The 17902-nt window shown below is 34.2% G+C and overlaps 1 protein-coding gene across 8 annotated transcripts in view; it reads left to right on the top strand.

Annotated features, from left to right (window-relative positions):
• GABPB1 (GA binding protein transcription factor subunit beta 1) overlaps positions 1-17902 on the top strand; it is a gene marked incomplete at its 5' end in the record, with an annotated part of 68491 nt that overhangs the window by 40517 nt on the left and 10072 nt on the right. For 3 of the 8 annotated variants that reach the window (XM_082387969.1, XM_082387971.1, XM_082387970.1), the window contains 5 exons: positions 3647-3814; positions 5437-5631; positions 6871-7018; positions 7370-7483; positions 17579-17764. In XM_082387969.1, the coding sequence (XP_082244095.1) occupies positions 3647-3814; positions 5437-5631; positions 6871-7018; positions 7370-7483; positions 17579-17764 (811 nt within the window). The remainder of the gene's footprint in view (positions 1-3646; positions 3815-5436; positions 5632-6870; positions 7019-7369; positions 7484-17578; positions 17765-17902) is intronic. The other 5 variants (XM_082387973.1, XM_082387974.1, XM_082387975.1 and 2 more) reach the window with 3 other exon arrangements.

Here is a 17902-nt window from a genome sequence, read left to right as displayed (position 1 = left end):
AAAACAAAAAAATGTAAAAGATGTCAGGAGTCATGAAGGCTAGTGTATGAGAAAGTCTAACATATGTCTAATCATAAATCCACAAGGAGAGTGAAAATAGGGATGAAATAATTTTAGAAGATAATAGTTTAGCTTTCCCAAGGCTGATGAAAGATGGCAGCTCACAGATTCAAGTAGCCCAGAAAATCTCCAGCAGGATCAATAAAAATAATCTATATCTAGACTCATCATAGTGATCCTGTAGTACATCAAGACAAAAAGAGCTTTCAAAATACCAGTGAGATATCACCTCACACCTGTCAGAATGGCTATCATCAAAAAGTCTACAAATAAATGTTGGCAAGGATATGGAGAAAAGGGAATCCTCGTGCACTGTTGGTGGGAATGTAAATTGGTGCAGCCACTATGGAAAACAGTGTGGAGGTTCCACAAAGAACTAAAAATAGAACTACCATATGATCTAGCAATTCCACTCCAGGGTATATATCTGGAAAAAATGAAAACTCTAACTCGAAGAGATACATGCACCCCAATGTTCATAGCAGTACTGTTTACAATAGTCAAGATATGAAAGCAACCCAAGTGTCCATCAACAGGCAAATGGATAAAGAAGATGTGGTATGTATATGTACAGTGGACTATTACTCAGCCATAAAAAAGAATGAAATTCTGCCATTTGCAGCAATGTGGATGGATCTGGAGAGTATTATGCCTAATGAAATAAGTCAGAGAAAGACAAATACTGTATGATACCACTTATTTGTGGAATCTAAAAAATAAACAAATGTGTATAGCAAAACAGAAACTGGACTCACAGATACAGAAAACAAACTAGTGGTTACTGGTGGGGAGAGTAAAGTGGGGAAGGACGAAATAGGGTATAGGATTAAGAGATATAAACTACCATGTATAAAATAGATATGCAATAAAGATATATTGTACAGCACAGGGAATTGTAGCCATTATTTTGTAATGACTTTTAATGGAGTATAATCTATAAAAATACTGAATCACTATGCTGTACACCTGAAACTAATATAATATTGTAAATCAGTTATACTTCAATTAAAAAAATATCTATAAACCCTGAAAAAAAAAGACAAAAAAATCTTAAGAAAGATTAATGTCCATAATACATAGGGATTCCCATGACAGCGATGAAAAACAAGACGAAGAAGATAGGGCAAATGACTTGATATGGTACTTTACTAAAGAGAATGTTTGAATGACCAATAAACATGAAAAGATGCTCAGCTACATTAATGATTGGGCAAATGCAAAGTAAAATCATGAAATACTATTGCTTATCCATCAGATAAGCAAAAACTAAACAAAAAAGTCTTGCAGTACCAACCGTTGGTGAGGAGATGCATAAATTGATAGAAACATTTTGGAGGACAGTTTGGCAGTACCTAGTAGATTTGAATGTGTACATACCCTCTGGCATAGCTATTGAACTTCTAAGAATATTTCCAAGGGAAGTTCTTGCTCATGTACTTGAGACATGTATAAGACTGTTTTTAGTAGCAGCATTATTCATAATAAAAAACTGGAAACCTTAATGCTCAGCAGTGGATTGGTTAAATTGATTTTGGCTTATTCATTTGGTAGAAATCATAGAGCAGAGAAAAATCAGTGAACTATACTTGTATTCATCAACATGGGTGAATCTTATGATATTAAGCCAAAGAAGGCAAGTCTCAAGAGAAATACATGCAATGTGATTCTATTTAAGTAAAGTTCAGAGCAGGCAAAACCAAAGTATATTATTTAGGGATACATAGTAATTTAAAAAAAGCAAAGTAAAGCAATGTTTATTACAAAATTCAGACTAGTAATTACCTCAGGGGTTGAGGGAAGGGTTTATTAGGGAGTGGCATGTGGGAAGATTCTAAATTGCTGGTAATGTTTTATTTCTAGACTGTGATGGTATTTACCTTATTTTCCTCCTTCAAACTACATATATGTACATATATATATATTTTGTATCATCAACCAAAAAGGTAAGGTCTCGAGAAGAAAAAATTACAAAAGAAACCATTATATCACACTGAGCAGAACTCATGGTTGCTAAATAGGCTACGGAGATATTTCATTAAATATTAGAATTTAAGAGTATAGAAAGGGCCAGTTTTAGAAAAATACAATAGAGCATGGAGAAAGAAAGGATTGTTTAAGAATCTTCTTTAATCTGCTGGAATGACCGTCCCTTAAAAATACAAGGCTTTTAATAGTAATAAAATAATTATTCCCAGGGTAAATGATTTCCATTTTTAACATATATTGAGAGCACATACCTAGCTTTGTATTATGACTCTTACTTGTGTGACTTCAGGCAAATTAGTAACCTCTTTATGCCTTATTTGTTTTTTTTAAATTTTTGAAAATTTTTATTAGAGTATAGTTGATTTACATTGTTATGTTAGTTTCAGGTATACAGCAAAGTTAATCAGTTACACATATATCCACTCTTTTTTTTTTTTTAAGATTCTTTTCCCATATAGGCCATTACAGAGTATTGAGTAGAGTTCCCTATGCTATACAGCAGGTTCTTATTAGTTATCTGTCTTATATATGGTAGTGTGTATATGTCAATCCCAATCTCCCAATTTATCCCCCCCTTATCCCCTGGTCATGCCTTAGTTTCTTTTACTGCCAAATGAGGATAGTAATAGTAGCTGTGTTTTGAGGAGATTAAATGAGGCAGTAGGTGTAAAGGTCTTAGAATAGTGCTTGCTATGGAAAGTGCTTAAATAAAAACCTTAGTTGCTATTATTACAGTAGTGGTCTTAGCAAATTGCATGTTCTGGTGAACTATCTTGGTTCTTTAGAACATGAGTGCCTTGGTAATCAGAGAGTTGTAGGGACTTTTTGTGCTTCTAAATGCATGTGATGTAATTCTAATTTTCACCTATTAAAAATTATACCTCTGATAAGGCTCTTCTTCACATTTTAGCATGTACTTCTCCTGTATATTTTGAATGTAGCATGACTAGGCCACGTGGAACCAATTTCAGGAGAACTGGGCTCTCTTTTGGTTCCTTTTTTAAATTTTTATTGGAGTATAGTTGATTTACAATGCTGTGTTAGTTTCTGCTGTATGTTTTGGTTCCGTCTTAACTCACCTTTGGCAAGTGCACTTCACATCAGATTTTTTCCTTGAAAAATGACTATATGAACTCCTTTAAAAAGATCACTGAGGTGCTTTAATTAATTTATTTTTAAGTCCTAGAAACAGTTTAATGTAAAAATGTACACTGTTACATTTATTTGATATGAATTTCATAGATGAAAAGTTTTGTGTGAATGGTGTGAGGAAAACGTTCTAATGCTCAAAAATTTCTCAGACCCTAATTATGTCTAATTCCTGATGAAATTAATTTTGTTTAGACTATCTGATAACAAAATAAAGAAAGCAAGTTTGAATTAAATGAAATATTGTCATTTCTTCCTCACTGAGAAATGAATGGGAATTCTTGAAGACCCCTATGGAGAGACTGTTCCTTTTCAGTTTTGAGTTACTATGTAAACATTTGATATAAAGAGAATCTGTTTGCTCTGTAAACAGAATATATAAAGTAGAAGATAGAAATAGAAGTGTATTTAAAAATGACTATAGATGTGGATTTTTTTTCTCGTGGTGTAGCTTGGAACTTCTCCACTTCATCTGGCAGCACAGTACGGACATTATTCCACCACAGAAGTACTACTCCGAGCTGGTGTAAGTAGGGATGCCAGAACCAAAGTGGACCGAACGCCGCTGCATATGGCAGCTTCTGAGGGCCATGCCAGCATAGTGGAGGTTTTGCTTAAGGTATGTGTTCTCTTTTTGCGCTTTGCTTTTGAAAGTAAGACCCCAGAGGCTATAAAACCATAGTGGTTTTATAAGAGGGAGAAGGGAACTAGTTTTGTTACTGACAGGGTTCTTGGACTCCTTAATCAATAGAAATTGATAAGAGGCCAGACAAGTAATTCGGGCAAGGCTTTATTAGGACTCGTGCTGTAGCACTAGGGAGCGAAAACAAGTAACAGGTTCCCTTGCTTGCTCCCTGACGGGGGAGGAGCTGGTCCCTTAAATGCTGTGAGGGTAGGGGCCAGTCCAGGGGTCATATGGAAGGGGTGGCTTGGGTGGTCTGCCCACCCCCTTAGTGGTGCTGTATGCAGTGCCCTGCTTTTGCTCCCAACACCTCAGAAGTGGCAGTTGGGTTTTGGTCTTTTTGTATCTTATTGTTCATAATTTGCCCAACTGCACATGCACGCAGTTATTTTTAGTCCCTTATATTAGTTTCTTTGTATTCTATTGCTGGAGGAGATGTTTGTCCAGGTGCAAGCCCTGCAGCAAAGGGGCCCAGGTCCCAGCCTGTCTCAGTTTTATTGCATGTCTACTTTTTTCCCCCATGTTATCTCATTTTTTGTGTGTAAGCATTCATTTGAATGAAAATTATCTTTAAGTGTTATTTTGTGGGGGGGAAAAACTTCCTCATTGTATGTTTTTAGTTAAGTCAGACAATTGATTTCTTAGATCTTGATCTTTGCTGTGGTGAGGGACTACAGCTTTGTCTTACTCAACACATTTAAAGCGCACATGGAAGGGAATGTTAGGCTTGAATAATTAACAAACAAATAATACAGGCAGGGCTTTTTCTTTAATCATCTAAATGCCAAAGAGAAAATTCTGAAACAGAGAGTGATAGATTTAGATATTCTTAATTCTTTTTATTCTGGCCTCTAGATCAACTTATCCAAAAAACATACAATATAAGCCACGAGTACAAATCACGTGTAATTCCAAATTTTCTATTAGCTACATTAAAAAAGTAAAAACAAAATAATTTTAATATTATATTTTACTTAACTCGGTATATATAAAATATTATAATTTCAACATGAAATCAATTTAAAAATTATTGAGATGTTTTACATCCTTTTTTTGGTGTGAGGTCTTTGAATTCCAGTGTGTATTTACATGCACAGCATATCTGTATTCGACTACATGTGTCTAGTGACGACCATAATGGATAGTGTATCTCTTGATAGCTCCCTATTAATTCATTATATTGCACTGGTTTTGAAAGCAAGGGATATTTTTGTGTAAATAAGGCGCTGGAGGGTTTTGGAGGAATGTTCATAGTTTTCCTTCACACCTTATGCCATTCTAGCCCTTCATACTCATGGCTGGATGACTGAAAAAATAATTGCTGTACTCCTAAGAAATTAGAAGGAATGCAATTAGGAAAGCCAACATGATAGGAAACTGATTACGTGACAGATGTGTGGTGATTCCTGGAATGTGTAGATTATTCAACACACAAAAATAGAGAGTTGGTCATATTAGTAGCAGATTCTTGGTTTAAAGCACAGTGGCTAGTATTTTCATATCAGGACTTCTTTATATTTCGTATTTTAGAAATTTCTTATTTTGAAATATTTGTATAGCATGGCGCTGATGTCAATGCAAAGGACATGTTGAAGATGACAGCTCTACATTGGGCCACAGAACACAATCATCAAGAGGTGGTGGAACTCTTAATCAAATACGGTGCTGATGTACACACGCAAAGTAAATTTTGTAAAACTGCGTTTGATATTTCAATAGACAATGGGAATGAAGATTTAGCAGAGATACTACAGGTAACTTTTGGCTTTTAATTTAAGAAAATAAAAGGATCTCTGTCATATGGATGATTTGAACTATTTAGCTTGTAGTTTTTCATTTTGGACTTATTTTGGACAGTGCTATTCCTTTTTCACTTCCTCTTTGTTTATTGCTGTTCATTTTCCTAATTGTAAGACCACAGTCTTTGCATGTAACATTAGAAGATTAGATAAAGTGATTACTTTCAGTGTTTGTAAGGTTCTGAATTCCCTTCTATACATTTTAGTCTATTAATTATTTTGTTGCATGTTTGGATACCTTATGGTTTTTCAAGTCTGTTATACTTCCACTAACATTTTTTTTAGCAACCATAATCATGTCCCCACAGTGAGTGATGTAGTCTTCATCATTCTGATTGGTTTCTTTTATTTTTTCACCATCCTCAAAAAAATCTGTTTATGAACATAGTTATTTATGGTTTTTGAACAAGTTTTCCTACTAACCAACATTACTTCTCTTTTCTTTAGCTAGACAACATTGATGTAAATTTTCTTCTTTACTTATTGCCTCTTCTTGCCTATCTTCTTGTTCTCCTTCCCAGTAGAACTCTTCTCTAAGACTATCTGAGTCTGTTGAACTTCAGCTAGTTACTTAAAAGATGTTATGTGTTCAGGAAAGTAAATTTTGCTGTGCTTCTTCCAATTCTTTTACTCCCAAGAGTGCAGTTTGGAGCCTGGGGTTGAGGATAGAGGACAATTAACTGGGAAGGATGTGCTTTGTATAGGTAGTGTTATATATTGCTAAATATAGTAGAGAACATAATTTGATTTAAGTAATTTAATTTCTGTAGCCGCAGGGCAGCAGGATATCTTTCAACTGTGTTCTATTTATATATAGAACACAGATTTTTTTTTTTGGCCGCACCACGTGGCTTGCGGGATCTTAGTTGCCTGACCAGGGATTGAACCTATGCCCTTGGCAGTGAAAGCGCAGAGAGTCCTAACCGCTGGACCACCAGGGAATTCACTCAACTGAGTTCTATAAAATCCTTTCAGATACCTACTTCTCCTCACATGGGATTTTGCTGCTTTACCTAATAGGGGAACTCAGGATATAAATGCATATCTGTGATTTACCACTATACTTTCAGTAGACCATAAACAAAGATTTCCATTTTTATTATATGATTCTTAGATTGCAGGATGTTACATTGAAAGTCTGTCCAATATGTTCTGGTTATAATTCTGAAAACACTGTGGTAATTTGTCCCCTAGATTGCTATGCAGAACCAAATCAACACAAACCCAGAGAGTCCTGACACTGTGACGATACACGCTGCAACACCACAGTTTATCATTGGACCTGGAGGGGTGGTGAACCTAACAGGTCTGGTATCTTCAGAAAATTCATCCAAGGCAACAGGTATTGAGATGCATATAGGATAGCTGTTGGGATTTTATGCTTTAGTAGGTATTCATCCTTTTAAGAAAGGACTGTTGGAGAATGAGGGTAAGATTATATCAGCCACCTTGGTTTTCTTTGTTATAACTGGCAAAAAAATTTTTATGAGGCAAAATAATCTAAAGAAAGGTGATATTGCAAAATGTACTGCAATATTACCTTTCAAAAGCTAATGCTATCCAAGCTTGTTTTTCACAAAACTAATATTACCTAAGCTTCATTTAAGAGTTGAATAAAGTAAAACAGATTATCAGAAAAATTCACTAGATTAAATTCCTTAAAAATTCAAACATGTTTTCTCCTTTCTCTTAGATGAAACGGGTGTATCTGCTGTTCAATTTGGAAACTCCTCTACATCAGTATTAGCTACATTAGCTGCCTTAGCTGAAGCATCTGCTCCACTGTCCAATTCTTCAGAAACTCCAGGTTAGAAAAACAAGTCAAATGTGTACATCGAAAGTTGGAGATTCAAATATTTGCACAGGCCAGGAAGGAAATTTAAAAGACTAAAGGGGGCAGGGTTGAGGTTATGGCCGTCTGAGGAGAGTGGCGCAGGGTAAGGGTGCATCTCCTACTCAGCTCTAACTGATTATAGTAAAATGCTCAGTCAGTGTTGCCAGACTCTGTTTTTTTCAAGGGAAGCTGAAAATCTGGATTTTAAAAGAATATTAAATCTTGGCAATTATTTAAAATTAAAATTAATTAAAATTAAAAACAAACTTGTGTGGTTCACAGAAAACATGTCTGTGTACCCCATTTGGCTTTGTTTTACTAGTCTGACTTTTTGTATAAGTAAATAAGCTAAATATATATGAACCTACTGTCTTTTTCATAACTTTTAATTTTTGGCATCTCTATTAGAATGACATAAAATCTTAATGACTGACAAAACTAGGAAATAGCATACCAACAACCACCATTAAGGATAACCTGGGGTTAAATGATTACAAACAGTATTAATAGCTGGTTTGATAAGGTTTACCTTTATACTTAACCAAAATAGTTCTTGCTATAATTATGTAAGTAAAATATTTTTTTAATTAGGGAATTTAAAAAAACTCCACAAAAGTATTTTTCTTACTGTAGTTTAAGCCATTTTATTTGGACCAATGTTTATGAAAGTAAAGAGTATTGTTGTCATTCATTATTTAACTTTTTTTCAAAATGTGACTAATAATAACAACAACAGTTCATTGCATGTTTACTGTGTGTGCTCTGCACTGTGGCTGATGTTTTACATGTCTCATTTAATCCTCACCAAAAAGATCAAAGGTAGATATTACTGGATTTGACTCTTCAAGGTGATGATTGGATGATGTATTTTTTGGTGGTGGGGGGGGTGGTTACTTATCTCTCTCCTTCTTCTCTCTCTCTCTCTCTCCCCCCTCCCTTCCCCCTCCCTCCCCCTATGCCCCTCAACTAGTAATAGTAAACATTTATTCATTCTCCAGCTTCTTTAGCATTGTAATCAATGTTTGAATCTAAACCTTTATATTTGGGAGTCTTAAGATTTTTCTGAATCACTTTTGGCCATTAGCAGCTATGTGTATCATTCCTATTGACATGCTGCTTTTATGACCTATGCCTGGATCTCTTCAGCACCTTTGTAATTGCATAAGTATATCGAAGAAAATTAATTTCATTGGTGGATTTCTATTTGATTAAACTTGTAAATTTTTTGCCTTTATTAAAGTACATATCTCTGAAAATTAATCTTTTCTTCAAAGTCAGCTCAAAGTTTTGACATTTAGATGTTGACTCCACTAATTGGTCATACCAACTTCTCTAACTTCTACCTTTGAAAATGTTATGTGTGGTCTAGTCTGAGAGAATTGGTAATTTTAGTTGACTTTTATTGCATGTGACTTACAGTTTTCTGTGAGCACAATAATTTTTTCATTTCAATACTACATCATAGTGAAATCTTTCTGAAGATATTTTAAGAGCTTGAATTAAGTTAAAATTCAGGTGAGTACATTGCCACCAGTATAAACAACTCAGCTGAGGTGTGTAATCACATAAAGAAATATCTTCTTGCAGGTCAGTTTGCACATGCTCAGTCAAGTTATTTCTCTGCCTCTTGGCCGTCCAGTTTCTTTTAACATCATTTGTCAGACTCATCCTGATTTAGAAATGTTTATATGTTTTTTCAAGGACATCTCAGGATATGGGAAATAAAGTAGTACTCCCATTTTATATATGATGAAATTGAGGTTTGTGGAGGTTAAATAATTTTGTCCAAAGTAGCGTGGCTATTAAGTGGTGAAAGAAAGTTTGTGCTCAAGGTCTGACTGATTCCCAAGTTGTGTGTCTGTGACCACTAAATATACTGTTTCCTCTATGCAGTTTCTTCAGGTGATCAGTGGACGAGTCTCTTCTAGAATGTTTATAATTTGGTTTGTGATAGGAATAAATATTTGTGTAATCATCACTTTGTCTTATATGAAACAAAAGCATCACTATTCCTAGTTTTACTTCTGAGGTGTATCTTTTGGAGCAGTCTTTTGAAATAAATGTTCTCCTGTTTCCCCTTTTTAAATGATTGAAAAACAAAATATAAGAGCCATCAGTACACTAATTGGTACTGCTCTTATTCTTTTCTTTAACTGGCTAAGTAGTACAGTAAACACATCTTCTGATAATAAATAGCCAGTGTAGCAGCAAATGGACTGCATTTGAAATGGAAGCTAGCTGGCTGACATGGTCCTATATATAGAGGGGAGGTACTTATGATAGCCTAGGATACCATGCTGTTTCATTTGAACTGTGGCTTTAAATAGTTCTTTCATGTTTACATTAGGACTATCTTTGACATATAAAACAAATCTTAATGTTAGTCCAATGGGAACATCATAAAGGAAATCAGTCTAGTATAATGCTTTCATTGTGAAACCAAATGATACCTCTGTCTTCTGGATGTTACAAGCAAATATAACTTCAGATTGTCAATGTTTGATGATTAGAATCTCTCATTGAATTGCTTCCTTACTAGCATTTTTTATGTAAATATTTCCAGTTTTATTCTTTTCTCATAAACCTTTATTTTTCCAAGCATTTAACTTGTTTGATTAAATTTTTAATCTCCATACATAATTTTCATGATTCTTTGTCTGTTTGATAGAAGTACAAAAAAAAAAATTTGATAAATCTCTATACCCTGAAGAGTTTGTTGCTAATGTTCATTTTTATTAAATTGGTTTTTTGGGAGTTTTTATTTCAGTTCCTGAGCCCACAGGCCTATGCTAATGTGCATAATTATATTAAATAATCATTAGGTCTATCTAGGTCCAGGCCAGGCCAGAAAAACATGATGAAACACTTGATGTAAGTCATAAATTTAACTTGGCATAATGAATTATAGAAAAATAATGATTAATATGTATAGGGTTCTTGCTATAAGCTTGTTATTATGCTAAGTGCTTTATGTGTATTATCTCATCTCGCAATAGTCATTTGAATTAAGATGCTATCGTTGACCATTGACTGAGGTTTAGTTTTCAGCTTTGAGGTTTCAGAAATATTTTATTAATATATCCTGGGTTAATATAAGGGACTACTCACACTCAGCAAACTCATAAGAAAGTGATACATAAATCAAAATACTAAGTTATTTATTTTTAATTTCTTTTTAAGTGAGGATACAGCTGTCTTTTGATACATGAAATTACCTTACTCATTTTGGAAACAAATCAGTGAAAAAATTTACAGCCTTTAAAAGTATGCAGACACAGTTTTCAAGATACTTGTTTAAAACATCCTTCATAATTTTGGAGTGGAATAATTCAGGAGAAGTATCAGGCAGCTCTAACATTAATATAATAATTGTCCTTCTCTTTTACATTATTATTATTATTTTTTAACATCTTTATTGGAGTATAATTGCTTTACAGTGGTGTGTTAGTTTCTGCTTTATAACAAAGTGAATCAGCTATATGTAAACATATATCCCCATATCTCCTCCCTCTTGTGTCTCCCTCCCACCTTCCCTATCCCACCCCTCTAGGTGGTCACAAAGCACTGAGCTGATCTCCCTGTGCCATGCGACTGCTTCCCACTAGCTATCTATTTTACATTCGGTAGTGTATATAAGTCCATGCCACTCTCTCACTTCGTCCCAGTTTACCCTTCCCCCTCCCTGTGTCCTCAAGTCCATTCTCTGTGTCTGCATCTTTATTCCTGTCCTGCCCCTAGGTTCTTCAAACAAACTAGTAGAATTTTTGCTTGGAAATAGTTGGAAATTATCTTGTTAATTTATGTACCCAATGATTAGAAGGCTGTGTTACTTTAAATATTCTGTGATTCAAGTTTTCTACTAATTTGAACTCCTCTCAATTTGTTTGAATTAATATGATAATATCAACAAAAGCAGCATTCTTAAATTTTGTGTGAATCAGAATCACCTTCTCAACAATCATTTGCCCCAGTTCTACCCCAGTGGATTCTGATTCAGTAAGTTTAGGGTGGGGCCCTGACATCCATATTTTTAACATGATCTCAAAAGTGATTTTGGTGTGATGACACACCAAAATTTAAGAATTTGACCCAAATTTTAAAAGATCTATTTCTTACTACTAATAGATTGTATAGTAAATATCTAAAGATTGTGAGTATACTACAGCAAAGATTTGCTTGAATAATATATATTTCTTATTTATTTCATTTTTATGTGTAACTTAATATTTATTCAACTGTTTATGGGGTGCATAGGTGAATCTCTACTAAGGAAAAGATGTGGGAGAGAGGAATGGCTTTCTTAATAGCTTTAATAGTTGAGTATATCTGTATGCCTGCTATTTAGTCTTTTTAAGGACTGAGTAATTAAGGAGCAGGCTTCAGGTAATTAGGATATAATTAAAACAAAAATGTGATTGTCAAGACCACATTTCTCAAATTGAGATGAGAAGAATGTTATCATGCTGAGAACTTTAAATATAAAACAGAGTAATTATTCACTGCCCACAGTCTGTAGACCCAGTAGGGCTTACGTATCTCTAACTTAATGTGCCTCTTTAAGTTTTCCCTTATTTATACATACTGTTACCTAACACACTGATTTCTGCTCAGATTAGAAACATTTTTTAGATTATGGCAACTCCTATGAAATTTTATCTCTAACAGGTGCTGATTGGTAAGCTTTGATAAAATTTCGATTTAAAGAAAATATTACTGACCTCTGTTTATAAAAAACACATATATACTGTTTCAGGGAAGTAAATGTGGTTATCTGTTTGAACTAAGGGAATGTTTCTTTTTCATCTTTTAAATTACCTCTAAGTTAAGAAAGTATCTACCATATTTGCTGGTAGTTCCCATCATTATGCTTGATAATTTTAGGAATTATATTTTTGTTTTGGCCGATATTTCACCTTCTAATACCAAATGAGTCTAATTTGCAGTCTAATTTCAGTTCATTTTTTTCCTCTTTGGTATTTGGGTTCTTTTGCTTTATTTGATTTGTCACAGTAGTTGCCTGGCCAGGTAGGAGATTTAACATCAGAAAATAATGTGCAAGTTCTATATGTTCAGACACAATAGAACATTTCAGTTGACTGGGAAGATGTGCAGAGGTTCCATTAAAATATACTTTGTTATTTTTTTCTTATGCTCATTTCACTAATTCTGGAGAAAGCAATCATCTTCCTGAAACGTACATAGTTGAAGTGTTCTCATAGTATATTTTCCTGTGCATGAAACTAAAGGGATTAAACATTGTGGCTGCTGATTTCTTTACTTTTGGCCATCCTATACACTTTAAGGTACCTGAGCATGTATTTTACACTAAGTTTTATGCCTGCTATGTGCAGAAAACAAAATTTTGAGCTACCCATGAGTGACTGCTTCCCTATGCTATTTTTTCTGTATTTGTTTCTGAGCCATCAGAACTTACAAATGGCTACAGATACTATACATCAGGGAGGTTTTGTTTCCTTTCAGGGTTTTAAGCTTGGAGCTTAGATGTCTCTACTTCAGAAGTAGAATGATCAGGCAGCTCTTTTGGAGCCAGCTTGTAGCTACTATTTTTCCAAAAAAATTGTTAACACATTTGAAATTTAGTATTCCAATCTAGGAATGGAGGAGGGAAACTGAAGTCAGGGAAAAGGTGAGGGAAGAGTTATAGTTAGTAGGAACATATAATCTTGTTAGAGAAATGAGAAATAAACAAGTGAAAAGTTAGAATAGGTTAAAATGTTTTAAAATTGTTCTATAAGAGATTTATAAAAAAATTATACAGTTACTATAGTTCTTCAGAGGACAAAGATTACTTTCAGCTGGAGTTGGGGCATGGGGCTAGGGGAGTGGGGTGAGGTGGGATTGGGGTGGAGTGGGATGGGGTGAGGTTGAGTTGTACCCTAAAGAATGAATGGGATTTAAGGATTTAGATAGATAAGAACTCATTTCAAGTTATTCCATTTTGGAAGGTATTCCAAAATGAAGATACAAAAAGGTAAAGGTTTTCTTTTGGGGATTGCAGCTGCCTTTTTCCTCATAAGAAAACCACCACTTTGTAGTACACTATTAATAAACAGAGGCAATCATGTTATCCTATTTTCCTACCAAAGCTTACACGCCAGTCTGTTACAGGTGTTTCCTATTTGGAAAATCAAAATTCCAGGAAGCTCTCACCCTTACTCTCTCTTCTTGCTTTAGAACAAAATAAAAATGTACAAATAATAAAAATTCATGGAGGGATATATCATGCTTATGTTAAAGGAATAACTCAAAACTGTTCTTGAGCTAAATTTTCCGTATATTGGTTTACAAATAGCTGTTCATTTACAATTAGAAAAATATTATTTATTCATTCATTGAACAGATTTTTGTTGAATATCTCTTATGTTCTGGTAAACAATCATATACAGTCCCAACCTTTATGGAACATGTAGTCTTTCAGTAGAATGAGATATTAAAGTTAATTCACTCAGATAAATACTTGTGATTCGTGGTATATATAAAGAATACAGGATTTTGACCAAGTTGGTGAGTCTTTCTAGAGGAAGAGACATTTAAACTAAAGACGAAGTAGGAATTAGTGGAGCAAAACTTGGGGGAAGAACATTTTAGGTAGGAGGACACATGTGAAGCTTTTGAGGCAGGAAAGCTTGTCCTTTCAGAGGACTCAGAGACCAGCGTGGCTGAGCTCAGCAAGTGGGAGAGTAACCCATGGTAATTGAAGGTAAGATTATATAGGACTTTTAAAATGATTACTTTGGTGGGCTCTGGAAGGGAGTTTAGTTAGGAGTCTAATGCAGTCACCTGGGGAAGAAATAATGGTAGCGTGGATTAGGATTTGGCAAAGAGATAATAAGAAGTGAATAGATTTGAGAGTTATTTGGATGTAGAATCAGAAGTTAAAATCGGTTGGATGTAGGCCTTACATCTGCAGTGTAGTTTAGTCCATATGAAACTCTGATAAAACAATATTTTATAGCTCTAGCCTGCAGTCTTGTATTGATTTTGCATTGCTTAGCCTTATTCTTTCTTGCGGCCCAGCTATATAATCCCATTAAATGGACATGTGTGACTACCCTTCTTTTTGTGTTTAGAGCAACTTCAGCTAGTTGTTAATAAGGTGTTTTTTTCCAAAGGTATAATGCATCTGGTGGCTGTTTCCCTCCTTTCTCCTAATAGTGAAATTTGAGTCAGGTCCCCTTTGCATGTTGTTTTTTTTTGTCTGTTCCTCAAGTAGATCAATAAAAGTGAATTGGCTTTCAGGTATATGTTACTGGGCTTCATAAGATTGTTTTGTTTTTGCCTTTTTAAAAAAAATTTCAGGTTCAATTGCAGGCAGGCCTACTTTTGAAATGTTATTTTTTTCTTCAGTAAGCATAGTTTCTATTTTATTGAAATATTTATATGCATATAGAATTTTCAATCTTCTAGTAACATCTCAAAGACAGTTTTTTCCTTGTCTTAGTTGACTTCTGTGGCATTAAAATTCAAAAGTCATGTTGAACCAGAGGTCTCAAACATTTTCAAAGATGCTGTAGATTATCTAGGCTCTCTTTGTATATTACAACTTGACTTTTAAATTAGACCAATGAATATTTATTAGTTATTTTTTTATCTGGGGGTTTTATATTTGGATATATCTATGTATTTTTTTTAAATAACATTGTTTTTAAAGTTTTTAGGCTTTCTGTTTTATTCTTACATGTTTCAACATTTCACTGCTGGGTTGTTCTTAGGATTACTGAGGGGGTTCTTTGTTTTCTTACATAATTGGTTTCCTTATAATTTTTTCTTAAATTCCTTACCATAGCACAACTTAAAAAGAAAGCTTTTTAGATGAAAGGCAAGAACTCTCTTATCTTAATGACAGTCATTGCAAATAGTGCAAAGATGAAAGTTCTTGAGTTGTGCCTTGATTATATGTGATCTCAGAAATTTCTTACATATGATTATGTTTTTAAAAATATTTGCTACTTATAGTTAACATTCAACTATAGTGAACATTTGTTTTTCATATGGATATTTTTTTAAAAGATCAAAGCAATAGTTAATGTCTTTGAAAACCTCAGTAGTTGTTCTATTGAATACATTACTGTTTTATGCCCTACATTTCATTTTATAATTATCTTCCTGAAATTTTCTTAAGTGCTTGGTGATAAAGCCTAATTATGGTTTAAGACGAACAAAAATGAGAGAACTCAAAACATAAAGGTTTTTGCATTTTGAACATCATCTGTGGTTTGCATTGTGACCCTTGATTACCCAAATAACACAGTAACAGGGTTGCAGCCAGGCCTGTTACCATGAGTTCATCCTTGAAAACTAGGGTCCCAGTACTTATCTTGCCTTTTATTAAAAAAGGAGTTTGTTTAATTAGGGCATCTCTGTATTTAGTAAATCCCTTAGTCGTTGATATCCATGACATTCTGCTGGAATTTGGTAGCAACTTAGCGTGTTTCAGAGTAACTGTGTATCTGAAGGGTAGCATGACTTCAGGAGAGAATGATTTTATTTCATTACACTTTTGGTAAAGTGTTGCCTCAAATAACACATTTCAGAAAACCGTATCATTTAGAAATAGTTTTTTTTGTCATTGTTTTTTCAGAATTAGTTATATTAAAACGTTTTTTAATGTTGATAGTTTTTAAAACCCATAGAAAAATTGGAGAATAAACTTTATACCTTGCATCTGTATTCACCACCTGTTAACATCTTGCCACACCTGCATGTTCACACACACACAAACACAGACACACGCTTTTATTTTGCCAAATTATCTGAAACTAGGCTACAGACATCATGACACTTCATCCTTAAATTCTTCAGCATGTATCTACCAAGAACAAGGACAGCTTCCTACATATTCACAGTTCTATGATGTTTCTTAAAAACATCAACATTAATTTAGTAATATTATCTGGCATATGGTCCATATTCAAGTTTCCTCAGTTATCCCCAAAATGTCCTTTATAACTGTTTGTTTTCACCCAGGATCCAATCAAAGTTTACACACTATATTGGATTATTATGTCTCTTTAGTCTCCCCCAATCTAGGACAGTCCTACTGCCTCACTTGTTCTTTATGACACTGAAATCTTTGTAGAGTTTAAGCCAGTTGTCTGCAGGATCACTCACATTCTGGATTCATTTGTTTCTTAATAATTAGATTCAGGTCAAACATTTCCAGTAAGGACACAGGGATATTTTGTAATCTCCTATTGCATCACATCAGGAGTTACTTTAATTGCTGTGTAGTATTCCAGTGCATGAATCTACCACAGTTTATTTATTCATTCTACTTTTGACAGATATCTGATTTGTTTCAAGTTTTTGACTATTTTGAGTAAAGCTGCTATGTGTAGTCTTTTGGGATCAGTAGTTGGGCATAGGATTGCTTGTGAGAAAGGATTTTGGCAATTTCTTTACCTAGGCAAGACCTGGAGTGCTGTGTTCAGCTGCCAGAATCCTCTCTGAACCTTTCATAAAACACTGAGAACATAGTTTTGAATCTTATTTATGTAAATGTTAATATATTATTTCATAGCCTACAGTACCAGATCTATTTGCCACTTATTATGAAGGCAACCCTTGCTCACACAGTCCAAAAAGGGAATACTGTTTATTCTCTCTACTTGAAGAATACAAATATCCATGTTTTGTTGGATAGGAAATGTATATCAACTCATATATGTAAATTTGAATGGAGTATAACCACATACAATATTTTCTTTTTTGGATTGTGGAATCTTATTAAGCTGGCATAACCTTTGTCATATCTGTGACCTTAGGAGAGCTTCTAAATTTTGTACCTCATAGAACTAAATGAAGATAGTTTATTTAAACATGTGCATGCATAGATAGTTGGAACTCACTTATTGTAAATTGTGGGACTTGTAGTCAACTGTTTACATAGGTATCTACAACACCACTGGAGACTGAATTTAAAAAACATGTAAAAGCTTTTCTGTATAAGAAAGAAGTAAGGACAGCAAAGGTAGCAGAGCAAAAATAAACTTCTGTTCATACTTTTATATATGTTCACTGATTTTTACATATATTTTTTTTTTCCAGTAGTGGCTACGGAGGAGGTAGTTACAGCAGAATCTGTGGATGGTGCAATTCAGCAAGTAGTTAGTTCAGGGGGTCAGCAGGTCATCACAATAGTTACAGATGGAATTCAGCTTGGAAATTTGCACTCCATTCCAACCAGCGGAATAGGTCAGCCCATCATTGTGACCATGCCAGATGGACAACAAGGTTGGTAGACGGCATTTACATAAAGTTTGCATTTATTCTTAATCCTCAGGAAATTGTGACATGTTTTTCAAAGCATTTGTTTTTGCCTTAATTTTGTTTTTGCAACCTTTTGCAGCAGACTTAATTGCCTAGTTTTTT

Source organism: Balaenoptera borealis, assembly GCF_965194805.1.
Source record: "Balaenoptera borealis genome assembly, chromosome: 3".
NCBI classification, from domain to species: Eukaryota; Metazoa; Chordata; class Mammalia; order Artiodactyla; family Balaenopteridae; genus Balaenoptera; species Balaenoptera borealis.
Note: the sequence above shows the minus strand (reverse complement) of the source record. Positions and strands in the feature narration are given on the sequence as shown.